The sequence below is a fragment of the Nematolebias whitei genome, chromosome 1, assembly GCF_014905685.2.
Source record: "Nematolebias whitei isolate Nwh7 chromosome 1, NemWhi1, whole genome shotgun sequence".
Lineage (NCBI taxonomy): Eukaryota > Metazoa > Chordata > Actinopteri > Cyprinodontiformes > Rivulidae > Nematolebias > Nematolebias whitei.
Genome location: NC_056498.1, coordinates 46,447,452 through 46,459,632, shown reverse-complemented (window position 1 = coordinate 46,459,632; position 12,181 = coordinate 46,447,452). Strand labels below are relative to the sequence as shown.

Below are 12,181 nucleotides of genomic sequence, written 5' to 3'. Positions count from 1 at the left end.
ACTATTAGCTACCATAATTTATTTTTAGCTGCTGTCATGCTACTTTTTGTTACCATCGTGCAACTTTTAGCTACCATAGTTTACTTTTAACTACCGTTTTGTTACTTTCAGCTATCATCATGCTACTTTCAGCTACCATCTTGCTACTTTCAGCTACCATCTTGCTACTATTAGCTACCATCTTGTTAATTTTAGCTACCATCATGCTACTTTTTAGCTTGTAGTGAGCTTTTTGTTCTAGTTTTAGCTACCCTTGTGGTACTATTGGCTACCTTTTTTTTGCTGCTTTTGGCTGTTAAGCTAGCCTTTTGCTACTTTTCACTTTAACAAATAATTTTCCTCTTAATTGTGTGTGAAAAGTTTAAATCAGAGCTTTGAGTAAAAATCTTTTATGTGACTTCTCAAATTTTTCTTTGGTGAAATGCAGCAGAGCTGAACAACAGCCGCAGCAGGTTTCTCTGGACGCGCAGCGCAGACTTTGATCCGTCTTAATTTTAGCTTTGTTGACTTGCGCTCAATTAACCACCAGGGCACGACTGCCGGGAATCAGGTGTCGCTCATTTTTATAGTCTTGTTACGGTGTCGGTGTTAAACGAGATGTTTTTTATTTCCTGCAGGCTGTGGAGGAGCAGGAACAGTTCTCCTCACAGGCCTGTTGTTCTGCAGATAAGAACCTCAGGAATGCTGACGGCGGTTCTGCTCCGAGGTTCTGAACTCGCTATCAGCAGTATTTATGGCCGTCTCCTAGCTGCAGATAAAGCTCCGTGAACTTGTGTTTTGTTCCCAGTTTGATGGAGTGACTAGTTTGAGAGTGTGCAGCCTACGAGGAGGACAGGCTACCTGTGTGACCAACACCTCCACCCCCCGGCTATCCAGGGACTGCTTTAAATTATTACTTTCTGTGGAAAAGCCCATAAAATTAGCTCATGTTCCGGCTTCGTTAGGGAATTTTTTATAACGTTTTCCTCGGAGGAATTTTTATTGGATTTGGTCGAGCTTGTTCGTATTCATTTTGAATTCCCTCCATATTTACAAGCTACAAGAAACTACTTTTGTTTGCTCGCTGTTGTGTTCTTCTCCTTGGTGGGGGGTCAAATCAGCCCCCCTGAGGTTGATGATTCGCACATGTTGTTCAGGACGGGGCAGTCCGAATGCTTGGGTCGGTGTTTTCCAGATGAAACCAACCCTCTAAAAAGAATAATGATGCTTGCTTTGTGTTTTTAGGAATGATGTGGACGTTTGAGACTTCATGAACTAAAAACATGTTTTTACACACGCTCGGATGACGTTTTCTTTTAATTAGGAACTCCTGTATTTGTTCAAGACTAAAATATATACAAGAAAAAACACTACAAACAGGGTTTCTGCACAGTCCTAAAGGACAGAAAAGAATGTATTTCACTTTTCGGCACTGATTAGGTACGATAAAGAATAACTGGAAACCAATCAGAATTTTGCGCATTTTTTTTAAATGAGCACATTTTAACTTTTGGAATAAATCTGCTAAAATGAGGAGAGCTTTTAATCTTCTACGTAAGATGGCAATTTTTAAATTTTTTTCCATTTGTTCAGTTACGTAATAATCCAGTTGATGTGCGGCATTTCCCAATTTACTCTGAATTAGAATTTATTTTCACAAAATGCACCTCAAGATGTGTTGAGGAAGACTCAAACTTCATAAACTTTATGCAAAAACAGGATTTTCCTTCTCTGGATTTTATGTATATTCTTTATTGTACATTTATGGGATAGATTTAAAAGTCTGGGATTAGGGATGCACTGATGCACTTTTTGTTCCAAACTGGGTACAAGTACTGAAGTACTTGCTGATGCCAAGTACACTTCTTACAATTAGTAAAATCGATTTAGTAAAAATTTAGATTTAGTAAATTTAATTAGTCTCAACAGGTAGTTTTATATGTTAAAAATAAGATGTTTAGTGACATTTAACGATCTCCATCACGGCCACTTTCAGCTCAAGAGGAACCATTTCTACCCAATAATGTAATTTAAATGTAGTAAATGTAACTTAAAGATAAAATATAGATAATATTCTGAAAACATTCCAACAATGGACAGTTTCTGTCACTCACCTCTTTAAAGACCTCCAGCTCCCAGCTGCTCGGCTAAATGTCTCTGTTAACATTAAGTCAAAGTCAAATTTATTCATAAAGCACATTTAAAAACAGCAGCTGTTACCAAAGGCTTAACAATAAAATCAATGGCAGTAATTAAAGAAAAAATAATATAAAAATGTAATTAAAAGCATCAAAAGAAAACGTAAAAACACATAACGGTGAAATACTAACTCGGATCACACTGTGTTAAAAGCCAGAGAAGACAGGTGTGTTTTTAGAAGAGGTTTAAAAACTAAAAAAATAAGTGTCCTGTCTAATGTTGGGGGGGCAGATTGCTCCAGAGTTTAGGACCCACGATTAAGATACGGCTCGAGAGAGTCGGGATCAATAAAGTTCCATCTTATCTTATCTTTACAGGAACCGAGACAGCGGTAGAGCTAGGGCTAAACACAATAACTTCAGTTTTCTGATTGTTGAAACTTCAAACATTTGAAGCCATCCATGCCTTAATGTCATCAAAACATTTTAACAGAGGGTCAGTTGTGCATGAACTACTGGGTTTTAAGGGTGGATAAATCTGATGATCATCAGCATAACAATGAAACAAAAGACCATGTTTCCTCAAGATAGACTCAAAAGGGAGCAGATAGTGAAAACAGAAGGGGTCCAAGAATTGAGCCCTGTGGAACACCACAGGAAAGAAGCACTGAAGCGGGCATTAGCTTGGCGCCTTCCTTGGAGGATGTAGCTGCAACTCACTATGCAGATTTTAGACACTTTCCAGGCTCCTCAATGACCCGTGGTAGAAGAACCACATTTCATCCCGTGTCCTCAGAAAGGAGCAGCTTGATGGCAGCAGCCGTCTGCTCGCTGCTGACTCGGCTTTCCCAGGTCGATAACGCTTAAACGACTCGTGCTTTTCAACAATGCCCTGTTTTCACCTCGATGACGATGATGGAGGCCTTCATCGTCTTGCCGGGAAGCTCGAGTTCAGTTCCGTATATTCTGCTCAGTCGTTCTGGTTTTATGAAACGCTTCCACGTGGCTTCTTGGTGTTCTTCTGGTGTTTACTGACACTTGGCAAACAGCTTTTTAGTGCGTTAACGCCATCGGTTAAGTTCAGAGCAGCCATCTTGAACATGGCTGACTCCTCCTCTGCCGCGCTGCTCTAAAGTGAAGCCGGTGCTGTGGTTTCAGAGCAGTGTGCACAACACGGCATTCAAACCAGAACTGATATCTGCATGAGTGCATCCCTTCCTTCCTAAATGTTGAACTGTGTGTCTAGGTGGACACGAAATTCCCCAAATACTTTTATCATTTAAACATCAGTGATTTGAGTACTTTTAGGTTCGTTTTGATGTGACTGCCTACAGATTAACGAGTCGTATAAAACAATCCAATCCATCCAGTTACAGTATATGTTGTTTGCTGTTTTGATGCTTTCTTAACATTTAACATTTTCCACGTTGCTTCTCGCAGGCGGAGGCAAGGCTGGCAGCAAAGCGAGCAGCTCGGGCCGAGGCCAGAGACATCCGAATGAGGGAACTTGAGCGACAGCAAAAAGAGGTATTTGGAACAAAAACAGACGCTCGCACAAGCAAGCCGTTGTGTTGCAATCTAATACTTTAAAATGCCACAAGCGTATAAATGAAAGCGCTGCATGTCCACAGTTCAACCAGTTCTCTCTGTTTAGGCAGTGCTGAGTAAAGTTTGATTGTTTTTCCTGGCATTCCCATCCCTCTCTGTTCAGCTTTCTTACCACTCGTCCGGCAGTAGCAGCAGAAAATGGGGTCACATCCACCAGTGGATGGTAGGGGAGCAGGAGGAGTATCTTTGCTGTATTATTATTTCTTTTCCACTAACAGTCGTGTGGGATTGAGCCTGCCCGTTTAGCTGCACTTGACTTGCAGACCGCTCTGTACCTCATGCTGGAAATATGCCTCAGCGGAGTGTTTGCTTTGGAGACATTGTGATGTGCGCCCGTGTGTTTGGAGAGTCGGCTTTGGCCTTTGGCTTTATATAGATTGGTTTAGTCTGCAAGCACAAAAAGGTGGTTTGGACTTTTTGCTACAGTCCGTGTGCTTGAAATTAATCCGTGTGTTTTTTAGTGACAAAAAATGAGACTAATGAAACTTTGCTTGTCTTTTAAGTCATCAAATATTGGTGATAAACTTGCATAATGAAATGCGGGGCTCTCTACTCTCACTGACTCCTGTTAACTCGCCTTCCTGATTCCAGGCGGACTCAGAAAAAGCCAGAGCCTCTAGTAGTAGTAAATCCAGCAGCCGTCATCAGCGGGTCTGTATCTTTCTCCCACGTTTCCTTTTTCTGTCGGCCTTCCTTCCTGTAATGCTGCTCTGTGTGCCTCCTTTTCTTTGTTTCTCTGTGACTCTGTGTTTCCACGTTACCAGGGGCTGGACGACGACGTCGCGTCAGTCCGCAGTTACAGGGTGTGTACAAAGGGCCGCTCTGAAGTGTGAAAGTCACTGCTGTTTTTAGAGCGGTGCACGTTGAATGAATGCCAGTGCTTCACTGTTCAGGAAATCTGCTCTTAATGTGGTTTTATTTCCATTTGAAGTCGACGTCATCGGGCATCCGTGACCTGGGATCCATCAAGAGTCGATCCAGTCCTCGTAAAAAGGACCCCTTGGTGCGTTGTGTGTGTGCGTCGTGTGTGCGTCAGTGTGACGGTGCTCAAACACCTCCACCAGTTCTGCATCAATTCATGATAAATCATCATTAGAATCCTAGTTTAAAGGTTTAATTTACTAAAAGCATCCAGTTAAAGTTAACGAGACGAAGTTTTACATCTATTTATCTGGTAATGCATGTAGTTTTTTGTTTCTTGTGACCGTTTTTAATCTCGTTTGGGTTCTTTGTTTGAAGAAGTTGTGGGTAAATCTCATTTCCAGGGGTCGACAGAAGCAGTTTCCGTCTGTCTGAGACGATCTATTTTGTCTTGGACAACCAGATCTCGCCTCGAGGTTGTAGTGAAGTAGACGTGGCGTCCTCCGTCGCCGCAACGGATTTCTGTCATTTGTAAAAAATAAAAGCAGGAAAAAATGTGCATTTTGTTGTTGTTGTTAAAGTGATTCAACCTAACGATGATCCAGGGATTAAACTGATGCTGCTTTCAACAAATAAAGAAGCATGGCCACAGTTTGACCCAGTCAGAGCAGAGCGGGTCGTGTGCTGTTCCCTTAGAGACGGACCGCAGGTGAGAGCGCCAGTCGGCGTTCCCTGAACTATTTTCAAGGAGCACCCCCTGATGCCCTAACCCAAGATGATGCTGTAATAAATTATCAAACGTCTACGTATGAAACGGATGTGTTTGCACGTGACCAAATCACTGCAGCTGGGGGAGATGCCAGAACTGGTGCACCTTCCCCACCACCTCCCGCACGGTGCTCACACCTCCCCGGGACGTTTGTATCTAAAGTCTAACTTTGTATTAAATAATGTGTCCGGAGCGTCGTCGTCCAGACGTGCAACTTGACCCAACTCTGGGTCGTCGGAGGAGACGGCGGCGCCGCAGGAGCGCGCTCATCCTGAGTGTCTCAGTGAAACAGGCTGCGTCCGCTGCTTCTTATAATTCAACATTAACACTAATGCAGTTTCCCCCACCATTCTCCAAGGAGGGCGCCTCGCCCTGCCTACCAAAACTCCCCCCGCCCAAAGTTTATGATTGTGTGTTTGTGATCGTTTCTGTTCTGATTGTAACTCCTGGTGTCTCTTCAGTCCGACAGCCTCTCCACTAGTTCCCATCTCAAGAGTTCCCGCTCCACTGTACGTAGCTTTGTGTTCATCCATTTCCTCTTGTCTCACATTTTTCTGTTTCCTTCCAGTTCTTTTGTATCATTTTTATTTCTTTTCTCTTCCGTTTCGTGGACTGGACAGAGTTCTGTGTACAATGACCTTCTTGGCCAAAAAAAAGCTTCATCCTCAAAGAAGGGGTTGCTGGTCAGTTGACTTCATTTTATCTTCTAAGTTTTAAATTTAAGCGCCGCAGAAGACTCGTAGTAGCTTTTTCATTTAATCCAGCTATGATAACTTCTTTAAGAGTAGAATTGTATGTTCTGATGTAGTTTGAGGTTATTTTATGCTACTGCTCTTCTAGACTGGACTGTACCACGATCAAAGGAACTACACCAGCCTTACGAAGACCAGACCACCACCCCTGCCCTCCACCTATCAACCACGGGTTGGTCATCCTGTCTGTGCCAGGCAGAGAAACTGGGGCTAGCTGATAATCCATGAATATTTATGAGCCTAGAATAATCACCACTCAATTAATAAGGAATGTTGACATGCCATGAAACCATCAGAGCAGAAAGACAAAAGAGTGGAGCAACATGTTCAGGTAGCCTCCGTGACGTGAAGCCCCGCCCCCTTTTGGGTGAAAACCTTTATTTTGACAGGCGGTAAATGAAGTTCCTTGGGTGTTTGCTTACAAAACCGCTTAAGAGGAACTATATATTTCCATTTAAGTGCATAAATCTTACGGTCTGCCGGAGGAGCAATTATTTATTGTCTCCACTGATCGATTACCAGCGTTGTGTAGAAAAACCTTCATAAATATGGACCGAAGTAGATTTTACAAATGTCGTCACCCAGTGGCCTGATGTGTCAAACTGAATCTCCAAAGGAATAAATTACTGCCTTAACCTTCTTTCTTTTTAAAAACCTGCTTTGTTTTGTTGTTTTGGCTCAGTCTTCAGATTAGTTATTTAATTAAATTAATTTACTAACGGTAAACTAATTAAATCATTATTTTAGAACGTGCTAACTAGCATTCTTTAAGGTAGCTTAACCAACAGCTGCATAAAATGTTTAAACCTTGGTTGAAATTAAAAAAAAAAAATCACTATGGTTTAAATTTACTCATATTAGTAACTTTGATTTTCATGTTATATATATATATTTTTTATGCAACAACTTGTAAACGAAATGGCAACAAAAGGGAATAAAAGGTGGTTGTTGTATAAATCTTTCTTTAATGCCCTTTTCTGTTTAGAAAGCAATTCAATTCAGTTTATTTATATAAATTCAATTCAGTTTATTTATATAAATTCAATTCAGTTTATTTATATAAATTCAGTTCAGTTTATTTATTTAGTGTCAAGTCACAACAGAAGTCGTCTCGGGGCACAAATCAAACCAAAATTTTATTTATTTTTTGCCCGCAGGGGGAAAAAGCAAAGCACCAAACTAAAGCATGACAAAGCTCATATTGTTGTTATCAGTCGTTTGTACTTTTTCCCCAAAAGGGGGCGTGGCCATTTAAAGGAGGAGGTGATGTTGCTCCACTTTATCATGTGGTGCGTAATGTTGCTCAGCCAAACTTAAAGATTCAAATCTTTATCTGCTCCGTCTTTTAACCCAGCTCTTGGAGTTTGAAAACCCAGACTGTCTCGTGTCCTCTGAACGTTACCAGACCAGCAGAACGTTCATCCTGTTTTCACGTCAGCCCTTTAATCTCTCACCACAGTTTCCTCTCTGTCCTCCAAAGTGACTTTCCCTGCTCCCTTCCCGTTTCACAGGCCTCCTCGTCCTCCTCCACCACCAGCACGGGGCTGTCTCGCAGCTACAGCATGGTCAGTTTCTGTCCACCTAGCAGTTAGCATCACTCTGCATGCCTCTGGTTAGCTTCAGAAGTACCTTCCTCCTCTCAGGTGGTCACACATGGGACAACAAGCCCAGATTGGCTGAAACAGTTTGACTTTAACAACTTGTCTGACTTGAGTCACAAGTCATTGAATCAAACTACTGGACTTTCTGTTCATGGAGCACATTCTGTTCATCCAGTCTGAATATTGCATCAAATGTTTTTTGTTTTTTCACGAAGTCATGCATTGTTTCCCACATGGTCCCCCCCCACCCCCACCCCCCAGGCCTCTATTTATGACGACGCTGGTCTTTACGGCTCAGGCTACAGTTCTAAAGCTGTAAGTCCTCTGAATGTTTGTCAGAGCGGTTTTTGCCTCCTCGTCCCGCTGCAGCTCATGTCCTTCCTCCGTCCACAGCCCTCTGAATACAGCTGGTACTCCTCAGGAGCCGGCTCCACCGTCAGCAGCCCCGCGGTGAGCGCCGCTAAACCACCGCCTCTCTGCATGGCCACTCACTATCAGTCACTCACTCATACTGGAGGCTTCAGCTCGTAGCAGAAAACTTTGTTTCTGGTGGACTTTTTGTGTCCATTTGGTGATGTAGGACTTTGCAGTTCTGTGAAGCTGAGACGTTGCAGTGGGGGTTTTGTTTTTTATTTTTGACTTGTAACAAAAGAACATTAATTCTTGTTGCATGAATTAGCTTTGCTCACAGGGAAACCATTTTCATTAGTTTATTTTAATTGTGTATGTATATTAAAGAACTAACAATTGCATTGACGATATAAAACTGATGTAAATTGAGGAGGCTAAATGCTTATGTGCTCTCATCCCACGCCAAATTATTAAAATCACAGACGAATCCTCAAGACAGAACAAAAAACAGGCCAAGTAAAGACTGTTAACATATAAATCACTTATAATCCATAATTAAGTTGGATTTTAAATCTTTATTTAAACCCAAACACTGATTTGTTGTTAGTTTTAAGCTCATGTCCAGGTCTATTTCACATTTTGTTTCTTTTATAAGTACAATATCTGCAAAATTTAAGGATCTAGAATAAATAAAAACATTAGTATGTTTGGTTTTATGTATTATTGGGTTAAAATTTGTGTTGTATGCATTTCTTCAACTTTGAACTTGATCCAACTCATTTGACGTTCCAAGAGAGCCATATATGTAAACATTTCACATCCATTAATTCTCTAAATCTTTCCCAATACCAACAGATTTCAATAACTTCCTTCTGATGTAAGCTGCATGTGGTTTCCAACAAATATAATCTATAATCACTCCTGCAAAGTTTTGTTTATAAACTTGTAATTTCAACTCGGTTTAACTTGAGTCAATCAACCCTAACACTAAAAGCGCAAAACATAAATTTTGTTTTATTTAAGCAACGTTAAAACTTATCAAATTGGTTTGCTTTTAGTTTTTACTAAATATTTTATATCTGCTTCAGAGCTAAATAAGTTATCATCTGCAAACTTTATTTTGTACTAATATCATTTATGTACATTATAAAATTATACATTAAAAATAATTTGGGTCCAAATACCAAACCTTGTGGAACACCACAAGTTATTCTCAACTGTAATAATTTTATATATTGAAACCTATTGACTGAATAACTTTATAATCGATGACATTGAATCTGTTAAATCCAAAGACTTGGACGTCTACAGGTATCCATTTAACAAGCGTGTGTGTGACGGAGGCATGAGCATGCAGCCGTTCTTCAACGGTGTTTTGGGTTCTTAACATGTCTGTATGTGGATATTCCCAGCACTTAAAAAAAAAAAAAATCAAATCTATCGTTAAAAGCACAAAACATAAATTTAGTTTTATTTAAGCAATATTAATGCATGTCGGATCGGTTTACTTTGAGTTTTTACTAAATATTTTATATCTGCTCCAGAGCTACAGTATATAAGTGTCATGGTTTGAGGTAGGAGCGAACCCAGAGTGCAGAACAGGGACTCAACTCGGCAGAAATACAAAAATAGAATTTTAATGGTAAATAAAAGTACAAAAATAAACAAGCTGACGGGGCAGCAAAACTTACATGGACATAGGAAGGAGGCACGGGGAACTCAGGAGACACGAGAGACACGGGGAACTCGAGGAACCAGGAAGACTCAGGGAAAGACTCAGGAGACCCAAAGAAGAGTAACCAACGAAGACGACCCGACGAAGAACAAGACAGAATAGGACGGCTTAAATACAGGGAGAAGACGAGACATGATAACAAACAGCTGGGACGAGACTCAGGTGGCACTAATGGAACTAATGAGGGAGCACGAGGGAAACAGACACAAACCGGGCCACAGAAAAGTACCATCCTTACAATAAGTTATCTTCTGCAAACTTTATTTAGTACTAATCATTTATGTACATTATAAACATTATACATTAAAAATAATTTGGGTCCAAATACTGAACCTTGTGGAACACCAAGTTATTCTCAACTGCAATAATTTTAATATTGAAACCTATTGACTGAATAACTTTATAATCGATGATTTACAACAGATTGAATCTGTTAAATCCAAAGACTTGTCCGTTTGTAACAAGCGTGCGTGTGAGTGACGGAGGCTTGCGCATGCAGCCGTTCTTCGACGGTGTTTTGGGTTCTTCTCATGTCTGTGTGTGTGGATATTCCCAGCACTCTTCTTCAGACGACGACACGGTCAGCAGCGTGTCCCAGGAGCGCCACCGTCGAGGTCGGAGGGACAGCGCGGTGAGCTGGGCCTCACAAAACCGCCACAGATCTCGTTCTGTCGCAGCCATTTTAGCATTAAAGCTGTTTTTATCATAAACTTTAACGCTCTTACCTTTAAAGATTAGTTTCTGACTCCTAGGTGTAATTATTCCCCTCATCTGTCTTCCTTTCCTTTTCTCTGCTGCTGTCCTCTTCATCCTGTGTGTGTGTGTTCGTGTTTTTGTGAGCAGTCGTCTGACTTCTCGGACATTAGTGAGTCTGCGGCTGATTATTTCAGCCGCTCCAACCGAAGGGGCAGCATTGTTTCTGACCTCGATGAGTTGAGCATTCCAGATGTGGACGCTGTAAGTGCCTGAATCAAACTCACGGCTGTGTGATTAGATGGAAATGCTGTTTGTGTGGTGAAATGAATAGTGCCTGTTTAGAAATAAACCAACCTTCAATGAAGACGATGTCTTCAACCACAAACCGTGTTTGAGTGTGTGACAGCAGCATGCGTTTAGAGGAGTTTCCTTCTTTAAGCCGGTGGATTTAAAAAGTCATTTTAACTCTTCATGGTTCGTGAACATGCAGCATTTATCCCATATTTATATTCAAGTGTGAACTAACAATTAATTTTCAGATTACAGCTTCAACAACGAGCATGCAGGTTTTGTCAATCGTTCCCCACTTATTTTACAATCGTGCCTCTTTTTTTTTTTTCTGCAGCTGGATGAAAAATGTGACAAGCAGTTTTCAGATTACAGTCGGGTAAGTGGATCTTCTTTCACCACGCAAGTACGTAGTAGTATTTAAACTTTTACTGTCCACTGGAACGGTACTCACACATGCACTGAGTGGTTTAACAAAAATATTTTAATTTTCTATACAGTTAAACAATAAAAAGAAATTGGATCAACTGCTTTAAAATGGAAGATACATTTGTTGTCACCGCAGTGAAGCTAAACATCAGAATATCATCTTTATTGTGTACAGCCAGCCAGTGGAGATTATCAGCTAGTTTGTCAGGTTTTAAAACCCACACTAGCACATGACCACGACCGTACAGGGTTCCTTAAAGGGATATTTCAGACATTTTGAAATGAAAATGTGTAGGTAGCCGTTAAAACAGCCTCTGCTTGGAGAAATAGTTTAATTCTGACAGAACTGTTGATCTCATGAAGCCCAAGTTGATAACTGTCCACTAAAAACTCAAGAATTCTCCAGAACATCTTGGCCGTTTATGCTCATAATTCATTAACTTTACACCCCAGTCAGTTTTAATAATTTATATAGAACTATGGGCATTAACCAGTGCAAATAGCAGCTGAATTCTGGTGCAGCTCAGAGATACTTCTGGCTGAGACGATATTTCTGTTGGGATACCTGTGTAAAGAGAAACTGGCCGAGGTGCAAACGCTTCTGAAATGGAACAATGCTAGAGTTGGACAGTTTCTCTCAGTCTAATGGGGGGACTTCAGTCTGTGCCTGTATCACCTACAAGATCGAGTACTGTACTTCTGCTCTCTGGTCTTACAAATGAAAATGTAACTCTGAGTGTAGATGCGTCCTGGGCATGGATGCATGTAACTGAGTATGAAAGCATTTTGTGTCGAGTATAGATGCTTGCGGCTCTGAGTATGTATAGATACTTGCGGCTCCGAGTATGTATAGATACTTGCGGCTCATGAGTATAAATGCTTGCGGCTCTTGAGTATAAATGCTTGCGGCTCTTGAGTATAGATGCTTGCGGCTCTTGAGTATAGATGCCTGCGGCTCTTGAGTATAGATGCCT

General features: G+C 41.0%; 1 protein-coding gene across 5 annotated transcripts in view; it reads left to right on the top strand.

The window, feature by feature from the left end:
* The window catches only part of lrrfip2 (leucine rich repeat (in FLII) interacting protein 2), a 29,088-nt gene that overhangs the window by 7,513 nt on the left and 9,394 nt on the right, over nt 1–12,181 (top strand). For 4 of the 5 annotated variants that reach the window (XM_037677922.1, XM_037677944.1, XM_037677930.1 and 1 more), the window contains 2 exons: nt 3,558–3,644; nt 11,116–11,157. In XM_037677922.1, the coding sequence (XP_037533850.1) occupies nt 3,558–3,644; nt 11,116–11,157 (129 nt within the window). Of the gene's footprint in view, nt 1–3,557; nt 3,645–3,828; nt 3,889–4,316; nt 4,377–4,489; nt 4,529–4,656; nt 4,729–5,816; nt 5,865–5,975; nt 6,039–6,195; nt 6,280–7,618; nt 7,673–7,969; nt 8,024–8,101; nt 8,159–10,350; nt 10,426–10,637; nt 10,752–11,115; nt 11,158–12,181 lie in introns of all 5 variants that reach the window. The other variant, XM_037677951.1, reaches the window with a different exon arrangement.